At 38.9% G+C, this 12467-nt stretch overlaps 1 protein-coding gene across 2 annotated transcripts in view; it reads right to left on the bottom strand.

Annotated features, from left to right (window-relative positions):
- MDN1 (midasin AAA ATPase 1) overlaps nucleotides 1–12467 on the bottom strand; it is a 140144-nt gene that overhangs the window by 110879 nt on the left and 16798 nt on the right. For both annotated transcript variants that reach the window (XM_005210876.5, NM_001206168.3), the window contains exons 4-10: nucleotides 12263–12370; nucleotides 11991–12183; nucleotides 8641–8883; nucleotides 8276–8407; nucleotides 5389–5492; nucleotides 3801–3915; nucleotides 719–912 (exon numbers count right to left, since the gene is read on the bottom strand). In XM_005210876.5, the coding sequence (XP_005210933.2) occupies nucleotides 719–912; nucleotides 3801–3915; nucleotides 5389–5492; nucleotides 8276–8407; nucleotides 8641–8883; nucleotides 11991–12183; nucleotides 12263–12370 (1089 nt within the window). The remainder of the gene's footprint in view (nucleotides 1–718; nucleotides 913–3800; nucleotides 3916–5388; nucleotides 5493–8275; nucleotides 8408–8640; nucleotides 8884–11990; nucleotides 12184–12262; nucleotides 12371–12467) is intronic.

Below are 12467 nucleotides of genomic sequence, written 5' to 3'. Positions count from 1 at the left end.
TAATTCCTAGGGATGCAATATACAGCATAATAAGTATAATTAACACTGCTGTATGTTATACATGGGAGAAGGCTATGGCAACCCACTCCAGTGTTCTTGCCTGGAAAATCCCATGGACAGAGGAACCTGGCAGGCTGCAGTCCATGGGGTTGCTAGGAGTTGGACACGACTAAGAGACTTCACTTTCATGCATTGGAGAAGGAAATGGCAACCTACTCCAGTGTTCTTGCCTGGAGAATCCCAGGGACGGGGGAGCCTGGTGAGCTGCCATCTCTGGGGTTGCACAGAGTTGGACAGGACTGAAGCGACTTAGCAGCAGCAGCAGAATGTTATATGTGAAAAGTTGTTACATTATCACAAGAAAAAAACTGTTTTTTTACTATTTAACTTAGTATCAGTGAGATGATGGAGGTTCACTCAACTTGTAGTCATTATTTCATATGCATGTAATCATTATCCTATATGCCATAAACTTATACAGAGCTGTCAGTTACAGCTCAATAAAACTGTAAGAAGAAGAAAAAGTTGTTTTTTAAAGCTAACATAATATTATCTTCATAAGCCTTCCCATACAGTAACTATAGATCTCAAACAGATCAGAGACTGAGAACGTCTAATTTCAAAATCAGACTTCTTGTAACCATTCAGTTTGAGCTGCTATGAACTTCTGAGAGAAGCAATTTTTAAAATAGCAACCCAAAAGCGTTTAGCCCAATACCTGAGAGACAATTCTCTTCCCTCAAGGCTTAGTCTCTTGTTTTCTTGTCTTGCTTCTGGAACCTCCCCTGGCGCCTGTTCCCCTCCAACAGAACTTTCACTCAGACAGTGATGCTTCTCTCCAATAAGCTGGAAATAAATATCAAGCAGGTGATCGGTTGCTGCTGATAAGCTGGGATATCTGTTTTGAAGAACCTGAGAGAGGAGGAAAAAAAGCAAAAAAAAAAAAAAAAATTAGCAGCAGACAAATGATTTGTAAAAGCACACCAAGAATGAATTTCTCTAGGAGATCTGTCATCTTGAGCAAGTGTAAAAACTTCCACCTTCACCCATTACCTCCAACCCCCCAAAGACTATGACGTCCTCCTGCCCAGAACTGTTATCTGGCAACCTCACGACCTATCACACAGCTTTGGGTACAGAAGCTCAATGGGATAGACGTCTCAAACATGGGCATCCAAAGCCCATGCACTTCAAGTACTACGTACTCCAATTATTTTAAAGACAATTGTAGTACCATGATTAAGTCACTTCTCAGCCAAAAGCAAAAATGAAACAGTTTAGTGGGAAAGGAAACAAAAGTTGTTTTTAAAAGCAGAACACAGCAAAAGGAGCTAGTGTTAAAGTCCTGATAAAAAGTAGTTTTTATCAGACAGAAGAATTTAGAAAGCAAAAGATCTAGTCCAATTCACTTCAATAACTATTAAGAATTTTGTGCAGTATTGATACTTGGTGGCCATAATATTATAATATTTATGATATGGATTTGTTAAGTCTACTTGAGAAGAAAAATATCACATATGTATTAGAAATATTATTAGCTAATATATTTAAATTAGCTTAAGAAGTATACCATGATTCCAACTTATATTAATATATGAAATATCAACATATTTTATATATATTAAAGAGGTAAAGTCCACATATTTACAAAGATGAACTAAAATCTTTTAATAGTGTCACGAAGTATTAGAGGTCACAGATTTGAATTTCTTCATACCTTTTTGTTAAATTGGAAGATTTTACAAATTTTAATATTTCAAATGTATTAAAAATTAAGTAAAGATAGAAGTGAATAATAAAATCAACAAATTCATTTTATTTGCTACACATGTGGATCTTTCAAAGAGAGAATAAACATGTTCTGTGTATAGAAGGAACATTTTCAAAACTGACCATATTTATGGACTGTGGCTACCATAAACAAAATACATACTTCCATCACCCATAAAACAAAAAAAAAGTTCCCTTGTAATCACACCCTTCCCCACCACCCCTGTCCCTGGAATCTTGAACCTGATTCCAATCAGTACAGTTTAGCTTTCAAACTTCTCATGTACATGGAATCATCCAGGATGTAGCACGTAGTTTGGTTTCTCTTACTCAGCATCGTGTTTTTGAAATTCACCCAAACATCACTGTATGTATCAGCAGTTCATTCTATTTTATTGCTGAGGAGTAATTCCATCATATGAACATGTATACTTATGATCATGGTGGGGGAAAAAAGCTATTTTTACTTGAAAAAAACTTAGGTTTAACACTTTAGTAGGGCTCGGTTATTTGGGGAAAAAGTTCTGAATAGTGATTTATATGTACCAACCAATTAGTCATTTTCTACCTCAGACAAAAAATATCTTTTGTTATTACCATAAATGTCAAAATGTAAACAGAATATCACATGATAAACTAATCTGACATAATATGCTTATCAGTATTTAAATGTTTGAAAACAAAATATTTAAAGAACTACAACAGCAAAAAAAAAAAAAAAAAAAGAGGGGTATTATGTCAGAGCAATACAACAAACACATGGATTGTGAGGCATGGACTGGATGCCGGGGACACCAAAGCTGAGTAAGTTACTGGAGGAGCTTACAGTTGAGAGCAGCAAGAGAGGGAGAGAAAGATGTATAGACACACAAGTACACAACTGAGAGCTACAGTGAGATAAGAAACTCACAAGGCTACAGAGACACAAAAATCACACCATCAAGGCCAGGGTTCTTAGAAATTATATGAAGGCCGATCCAGTAATTTGTGCCCTCTGAAAACCCCTCTGTTAATAAATACTTAAACGCTAATAATAGATAAAATATTTGAAAGGGCTGTCTGGTGCCACTTATTTATGTAAAAATTTACACCAAGAAAGAGGAAGGTGACCCTGCCATGCCTGAATGTTCACTGACAACACTTTATTTGCTACTGTTCAAAGTGAAGTTCTGGGAGACAGAAAGCTGCCCAAGTGAGAAGGCAAATGCAGAGGAGAGAGGTTGGCAGCGTAGAGTGAGGCACACCGCTTAGGGGTTACAGAGAACCAGTGATATTACAAAGTGAACTGATGTATAAAGCCTTTAAACTAAGTCATCTCAGTTTCCATTAAGGTCCAGATGGAAATGCACATGCAGTTGTTAAGTGTGAAAGATACTAGTTACAATCAACTTAGTAAAAATAAAAAGATCCTTTGAGGACAACTGGGGAAATTCTAATGTGGTCTGAGAATGAAGTGCTACTGAGGAATAATAATTCATTTTATTGGCTATAATACTGATATTGTGGTTACATATGGAAATGCCCTTAAAGATGCATCAAAGTATTTAAGGGTGAAATTCTGCGAGGTTTGCTTTCAAATATATTAGCAAATAAAAAGTACTAGATGAAGTTAATATAGTAAAATGTTAGCACATTAACTGTTAAATTTAGAGTAGTGAGTATTTTCATGACTCACTGGGCTATTTCTCTTCTCTACATGTAAGTCTGAAACTTTTAAAATAGGAATTCTCTGGCGGCTCAGTGGTAAAGAATCTGCCTGCCACATGGGTTTGATCCCTGGGTTGGGAAGATCCCTTGAAAAAGAAAATGGCAACCCACTCCATGATTCTTGCCTGGGAAATCCCATGGACCTAGAAGAGACTAGTGGCTACATTCCATGGGGTTGCAAAAAGCTGAACACGACTTAGCAACTAAACAACAACAGAGCTGATTCACTTCTTTGTATAGTAGAAACTAACACAACACTGAAACTTGTAATATAAATGAAAAGTAAAAAAGAGAAGCACTGATACTTTCAAGTAATTGCATACCTCATTTAGTTCTGCCTTATCCATATTATCCAGGTGAATTTTGGTCCAGTATTTGTCTAGCAGAGTAGCATGACTATTTAGCGGTCGATACCAATTTCCTCCACAGCTCAACAGTCTGTATTACAAAATGAAAAGCAGAGTCACACAAATTTCTAAGTTTTAATCTTGAATTATGCCCCTGGTTATCCTTTGCTATACACTGTGTCACATCTGAAAAAAACTCACAATTCCTTCTGGTGTCAAGACACTATTATGCTAGGCTTACAGGGAGGATGACGATGAAATGCTGCCACTGACTCAGCTTTGACTATTTTCCTAAGGAGAGTAATAGGGCTTTAACCAAGTTATTTTCAAATTACTGCAAACAGTCCTATTAGGCATTTTGATCTTAAAAACATGTTTCTTTTCATTAAGATGTAACTTCAGGAAAAAGAAAACAAACCAAGACCCATAGCCCTAAAAATAAGTTCACTGCTTATTTACCAAAAGCTACAGTACCTAAAACTATTTAAAATACCCAGAAAGGAAGGAATATTCATTGAACACATATTCTGGGCAAGCCACAGGCTTACACTTAAGCCATTAATTTAATCCTCATAACAACTGCCCTGAGGGAACAGTGATCTTTTCCTCTAACTGCAAGCAAGAACCATAAGGAAGAGAAAGAAAAATGTCTCTTGCTCACTCAACTATGACTACAAATGGCAAAACCAAGAAATGAACTGAAGTTGGTGTGACATCCTTGTGTGATGTCTCAGGACTTTCCAGGAAAGAACTTCACTATCACTGTGAATAAAAACAGGTTTTACTAAAACTATCAGGGTCTAGCAAGGTGCTCCTTGAAGACCGGTTAGAGCAGCTCTGCATTCCGTCTGGGAGTGAATGTTCACAGAGGTGCAGTAAACACTAACATAATTACTAAACACAGTGTAGCACTGGTTTCCCTCTCGGGCATTTTAATATCTTGGAGAAATGAACAGGTAGTCAGGTAGGAGGAAATAAGCCACTGCCTTCACGTTATTTTAAAATGTAGATAAGGACATAAACATAAGTTTCTTTAGGTTTTATTCCTTTGTTGACGCTTATCTTCAATTTATTTATTTAAACTGCTTGACGTCTACATAGCTTCATTTGCGTCAGCACCACCATCATGGTTGGGCACGCCACCATGTGACAGGTCTTTAGTGCAAGTCATTTCACCTAAACTTTACAACTTACACCAAGTTGTAAAGCAGGCATTATTGGTTCCATCAGAATCAGCCAAGCAAGGTACATACAGATACAAAGAGTCAGTATCAGGATTCAAACCCAGGGCTATCTGACAACTGTCATTTCTGATTATGTTTGAAAATATGAAAACAATTTTTTTTTTAAGACTGGTTACTTATTTCTAAGTGAAAAAAACAAAACTTTTATTTTCTAAATTAATTATCTCCATGAAAAACAGTCAGGAATGAGAAGGTTGGATCTGTTCCAACTTTAAAGGCCCAGAGAACTCTATTCCTGGACTTGTGTACTCAGCACTCTAGCATGTGGACTCATGAGCAAGAGGCTCCATCGTGGAGACAAAAGGGTTAATAGGACATACCTCCTGGTTGCAAAGAACTGAAATCCAGGAGCCACCTTCACACAGTCACCTCGGCCAGGAATCAAGAGCTCTCCATTCTCCAAGAGAGGGATCAGCACAGAAACCTAAATCACAAAATTCCAGGGACAAAGCTATAAAGACAGAAGTAGCAAAAACACCCCACAAAACCAGCCATCTAACCAAATGACAAACGCACACTTAAAGGAAACCCTACTTCTCACAGCATAAACTGGGGTCACAGCAGGTGGGAATATTGGAGTCAACTACACTCCAGCAGAGCGACTTACTTGTTCAACATTCACTGGGTGCCTACTAACCAGAATCAAGCAAGACACTAGAACTCCAGACACGACTGAGGCATTACAGCCTAGCGTCTGATGGGAGGTAGCTGGCAAACTACCGCACAGCCTAACTGGTGTGACCCCAAGCGATGAACAAAACACCGTGTGAAGACAGACTGTCGATGAGTGTGGAGCAGATTAGAAGCAAGGCAGTGAAGCCACCCTAGAGGTAATGCCATTCACTGAGTCTTAAAGTTGAACAGAAATTAGTCCGGTTTGGTGGGAAAGGAATGGCACAATTACCCTAGGCAAAAATATTAAAATGAATAAAAACATACATGCCTACGAGTGCAGCCTGAGAAGATTCTGTGATGGTTAGGGCAGAATGTGCACGTGAAGTAGTGAAAAAATACTAGGCTTACGAGACAGAGGATAAAAGCCCTTCCGTGCTGAGCTAAGAAGCTGGAACTTTTTCATGACAGTGGTTGAGAGGATTTTATTCAGGAGAAAGAAACTTTATTTTACGTTTTAGAAAATGAACTGTACAACAATATGGAAGATAAACTGAAAGAAAGCCAGCCTGGATGGAAAGAAGTGAAAAAACATACCAGTCAGGTAACAAAGGCAAGATGGCAAGATAGATTAGATAGAGACAAAAACAAGAAGCCCTGTGCTAAGGCAGCACGCCAGAGGGGAACAGAGTAAGAGATAAGGAAAAAGCACTAAGCAGCATCAGACTGAGTGAGTGGGAGACGAGAGGAAGGAGAGAGCCAAGTTCTGGCTTGGCTATTACGTGGCAGGAAAGGTTGTTCTGTGAAAACAGCAGACAAGGTCCATTTTGAACATCCTAAACCTGTACCCACTAAGGAATCTAAGTAGAGATTTTCTGAGAAAAGTATGGACTAGACATATGGATGTAAGGGATGGGAGTTTAAGGACGAAGTTTTGAAAAACAAAGAACAAAGAGGGTTCTAAAATATCAACATAATTTTATTAAGCATCATTAATTCATACATGGCTAGGAGTAGAAAGGGAAAGTAATAGAGGGGCAACTCCAAGGTAACAATGAAACTTGAAACAAAAGACAACAATCCTGAATGAGATCTATAAAAGCTACCTTGAAATAGTAATGGGTTCACTACTAGCTGAGTTCTGGAAATAACAAAATAATAATCAAGGGGAAGGCGTATTTTTGAGTAAACACAACTTTACTATAATGGTAAGTTTAAACATAATCAACTGAATAAACATACCCTCTGGAATCAAATGTAGTAACAAAAGGGGAATGGAACACAAAATGGAACTCAAAGAATTTTCTGCTGTACTAGACATGACCCAAGTAATGACAAGTAAGAACAAGACAGAAAGCAACAGTTTGGTCTTGAATCTGGACTTGGTCATCAAAGAATGTACTTAGCAATGGGACAGGGACAGACGCCTATGCTTCATCATGACCTGAATGGAAAATCCCTTATGTTCATCTAACTTTTTTGGCTCAAATTCTATGATTCATAATCCTAATGACTTCTCAGGTATCCTGAGGTCTAAAAAAATTTGTCCAGGAAAGAGAGCATTAGAAAGGGCTAAGACTCAACAAATACTTTTAAGTTGGCCTTGTAATTTATAATTCAGTTCATTGTAAAGTCTCCTTGGTAGGAGTCATCCCTGGCTCTGGGCTTATCAAGAAAACTAAGTTCCAGCCCTATAAAACTTAGCATTAAAATCTTAGAACACAGTGGTAACACTAGGCCAATAACCCCATTACATCTTTACCTCAGACTCTAAAATATGCATGTGTCATAAGACACATATATTTATAGCCACCCTTTCCCCTTCATATCTCCCTAAACCCAAAGACCTTCCCCACCTCTCCTCCTCCCTCCTGCCTGTCTCCTCTTTCTCTAATCCAAGAGGGTAAGGTCCATATAGAGGTAGCTTTAAGGTTCACGTTAAAGAAAACTAAAACCAATCTTGGGAAAATCTGCCCACTGAAAGATTTTTTCATTTTGCAATACATTTTAGGGTGGGAGTTGGGTGGTGGTGGGGGGGATGTCATCGTTCACAGAATACAGAAGAAACATGGACTGCCTCCATAGCTAAATTTCATACACATAGAAAAGTGATCTTTTTAAAAAGTCAGAAATACACATCCAGTTTATTTTCCTTAATTGAACAAAGACAAGCAGGCACTTATAACATCATCTCTTCCTTCCTGTGTCCTCAGCTCACTGCTCTACAGACACCATGGCTGGGGAGTGGGCTTCAAAGTTCTCAATGTATCCGTAACATGCATAAGATGTTTCCCACCGAGCCTATTCTTAGAAAGCCTGTGATACTGATCACGTCTTCAACTAAAGGAGGAAAAAAAATATACTGCGAAACTGATCACACATTCAGCTATTAAAGGAAACACTACAAGCAGAATTTTACTGATTTTCTATCAAACAAGAGATCAGCCTGGTAATCCAAGAACTCAAATAGATTAGGTGGATAATCAACATACCATCTCTAATGAAATAACCTGTGTTGTTTAAATAAGGCCCCAGCATCACTATTAACACAATCTGAAGATGAGAAATTAGCGAGTTACTGTGGAGGTGACGTACCACATCCAAGGGCGCGTAGTCAATGTCCTCCAGGAGGATCCAGTGTCCCTTGGTGGCTGCCTGTGTCAAGGTCCCAGGCTGCCACACAAACTCCCCTGGGACGTCTGTGCAGCGATACATTCCCAACAGCATCTGCAGAAAGAAGATGAAGGACTTACTGAAACCACACCTGAAGTGCCAGTGCCACATCCTAAGATTAGTTCCATTAAACTTCTACAGGGTTATAATGGGCACCTGAGGTTTTACAGCAGGATCCCCTCTGTTAGGAGGAATACCAGTTAATTACAGTTTCTTAGCAAAAACAATATTTTAAAGCAAATATTCAAAGTATGTTCACCCACCCAAATCTGCCATTTCTTAGTTACCTTACTGTCAGTCTGATCTCCAAGTTGGACTTTGAGAAGTTGAGAGGGCTTCCTTCTACCTGTCATTGCAGCTAAATGTTCAACTAAGGAAGTTTTGCCACATCCAATTGGTCCTTCTAACAACACAGCATTCTGAGAAGCCACTGCCATAGCCAGGGTCTGAAGATTTTTGCACACAGAGTCAACCAGCACGTAAGACCTAAAGGTCAGCTCCTGTTCACGAGAAGAACTCCTACTACTCCCCTAAGGAGACAAGTGAGAAAAGGCACATCAAGAAGAGTCTTTCTACCAAAGGGCACAGGTTAATTTCTACAACAACTGACTTCTACATAAACCTCTGCCAATAAATTAGTAGTACAGGATCTACAATAACAACTATGTATCAAAAGTAAGGATCCAGCTTTTTCCCTTTCCTGTCTCTCATCCTAGGGAGAGGGGTGGAAACTTACTAACAAATATAAGAAAACCTCCCCCAAAGTTTAAGAAAGCAAAAAGTTGATACATAGTGAATGGGAGCAAATCTCATTTGTCATGACTGGATTTTCATTTTTCTTCCTCTTACCATATTCTAGGATTTCATGTCTAAAATCAAGAATGCACACAATACACTTATTAGACAATCATGGAAGTAAAGACACTAATTTTTTTCCAGGTACAATAAAGAATACCAGCGATTTATTTCTTTTTAATTTTATTGAAGTATAGTTGATTAACAATGTTGTGTTAATTTAGCTATACAGCAAAGTGATTCAACTATATATATACATTCTTTTATTCTCTTTTCCATTATGGTTAATCACAGAATACTGAATAAAGTTCCCAGTACTATATATCCACTATATAGCCTGCATAACAGAAATACACACACATACACTAAACTACAGGCATACCTCAAAGATTTTGCAGGTTGAATTCCAAACCACAGCAATAAAACAAATATCATAATAAACCAAGTCACACAAAACTTGGTTTCCTAGTGCATATAAAAGTTATGTTTACACTAAACTCTAGTCCATTAGGTGTGCAATAGTTTTACGTCTAAAACACAATGAACATACCTTCATTTAAAAAAACATTTTATTGCTAAGAATGCTAACCATCATCTGAGACTTCACTGAATCGAAATCTTTGCAACAGTAGCAAAGATCATCAGTCACAGATCACCATAACACATATAATAGTAATTAAACAGTTTTAAATATTGAAAGAATTACCAAAATGTGACAGAGAAACATTGAGTGAGCAAATGCTATTGGGAAAATGGCACCAAGAGACTTGCTCAAGCCACAATCCTTCAGTTTGTAAAAAACAAAACAAACAAAAAACCATGCAACATTCATGAGAGCAATAAAGCAAGGCATGCCTATTTAAGGATATTTTTATATTATGATAATAATTATATATTGTTATATATAATACATTATAATAAATTATAATAATTTAATTAATATTTAATTAAGAAATAACGTGGTATCTGGGAGTTGCTTCAAAAAAATACGGTGTGAGGAGTGTTCAGAAATATAAATGCAACATAACTGACCATGAATTCATAATTACTGAAGCTGAATGTTATGTGAATTTATTATGCTACTATTTCTACTCTGGAATATGTTTAACATTTTCCATAACAAAAAGTAAAATAATCATCATAATCATAACACACCCAATATGTTTAATGGGTAATATCAGTTTTATAAAATGAAAAGTTCTGGAGCTTGTTTGTGCAACAATGTAAATATACTCCACAATACTGAGGAGTACACTTAAAAATTTAAAAGATGGTGAAGATTACATTCATTTTACCACAACTTTTAAAAAACTTAATAATAATCTACCTACTAACACAGAAAAAAGGATGTCTTGGAAGAGTGCAATGATTATGAACTTTTAAGAAATGGTAACTTCTCAAACAGAGCTTGTCCCCTAAAGATATGTGAGGACAAAATGAGATTCGGGGCTGGAAGCTGCTGAACTTTTTGCGGAGCTGTTACTCTCAGCAACTAGCAGGCTGGGCTGTAGCTCCAGGCTGTACTTCCGCCCCAGTGCTCTGCCACTGCCATCCACCATCAAGCCCACCCCAACCCGAATCCTTCCCTGTGTTAAAGTGCTAATGCTCCAAACCTAACCTATGTTGTTGTTGTTTGTTGTTCACTCACTAAGTCACATCCTGACTCTGCGACTCCATGGACTGCAGCACACCAGGCCTCCCTGTCCTTCACTATCTCCTGGAGTTTGCACAAACTCCTGTTCACTGAGTCAGTGATGCCATCCAACCATCTCATCCCCTGTCTACATTAGGAGAGTGGTTAAAGAGGGGTGGGGAAGTCTTCCTGACCACAGGGAAATACCAGGGGCTTCGGAAATACTGCTGTCTCAGTGCTGGCAACAGATATATCTAGTTTATGAATTATCATGCAGCTGTACACTCAAGATGTGCACTTTTTCTATTTTATACTAATCCTTTTCATTGTACTTCCCAGGTACAAATTGATGGTCAAGCAATGACCCAGAACTTGTTCCAGGGAGAAAACCAGGTAGATCTGATGAACTGACTAAAGACTGCTGGGGAAAAACAGAGTGGCCTTTCCAAAGTATCGTATGGAGCCACTTTCTTGGAAAGGTCATTTACTATGGCAGGGGACAAGTTCACTGCAGATGCAGGCCTCCCACACCAGAGGCAGAGAATATTCTGACAGAAAGAGGCTGCTGGCAATAATACCTGGGCCAAGCCCTATCTCTGCCAAAGGGCAGCCCAAGGGCCCTGGGCAAGCCACTCTGCCTTGTGCTAAGAAGCTTCATTGGTGTCTGACTCTTTGCCACCCTATGGACCATAGCCCACCAGGTTCCTTTGTCCATTGGAATTCTCCATGCAAGAAAACTAGAGTGAGTTGCCATACACTTCTCCAGGGGCTCTTCCCCACCCAAGGATCAAACCCACGTCTTAAGTCTCATGCATTGGCAGGTGGGTTCTTTACCACTATCGCCACCTGAGAAGCCCCATTCTGCCTTAGTTTTACATAAATATGGCATTATGGTGTGTGCCACTCAACTTCAAACAGCTGCTGAAGCAAGTAAACAAGTCATATATGGAGGAGTTTTGCTCAAGTTAAGAGCCTGATGTACAGGCATCATCATGATTTCTAATTCCACACTAAACAGGGAAAATGGGACTATCAGAGAGGAGGGTCCTGGGTGAATTCTCTACTCTCTCCCTGAATACTTCTCTAAGTGGAACAGTAATTTGGCAAACTCAATTTTGCTCACACATAAAACCCAAAGCCCAGCCAAGGAAAAATACACACTCAGTGTTTAGGTGGAAGAGGGCAAACCTACCACTGATGTCAACGTACCCGCTCTTCGGGGGCTGGCAGTTGCCCAGGCAACACCACACCACAGACAGCAGTGACCCTGGAGGAGAGGTCTGCCGAAACAAGGTGTCCTGTTGAGTACTGCAGCTCCTTGTCCTTCCGCCAAAGGGGTGTGTCTGGATTGGCCAATACCAAGGCCTTCTCCAAGTCCTGCAGCTGGGCCTCCTCAAGTAACCTGAGGGAACGAGGAGCTCATCAATGGCTCTAATGCCTAGTAAAGCCACGCTGACATCTCTAGGAATGCTCTTGCTTACCTTAACCTGAAATGGATCAGTTCTTCACTATTAAAAATCTTCTTAAGGAATGATAACTTGTGCTCTTCATTCATACAGGTGACCAAAGCAAGACAATTGGCTGTGTACCTGGAGAAAACCAAAGTATATAAACTCAGGATCTGCAGCGGAGTCTAAAGAATAAAGAAAATTTACTAGCCAAATGAACACCCAAAAAGGAAATCTT

Source organism: Bos taurus, chromosome 9, assembly GCF_002263795.3.
Source record: "Bos taurus isolate L1 Dominette 01449 registration number 42190680 breed Hereford chromosome 9, ARS-UCD2.0, whole genome shotgun sequence".
NCBI lineage: Eukaryota > Metazoa > Chordata > Mammalia > Artiodactyla > Bovidae > Bos > Bos taurus.
The sequence above is the reverse complement of the archived record's forward strand: the minus strand, read 5'-3'. Positions and strand labels throughout refer to the sequence as shown.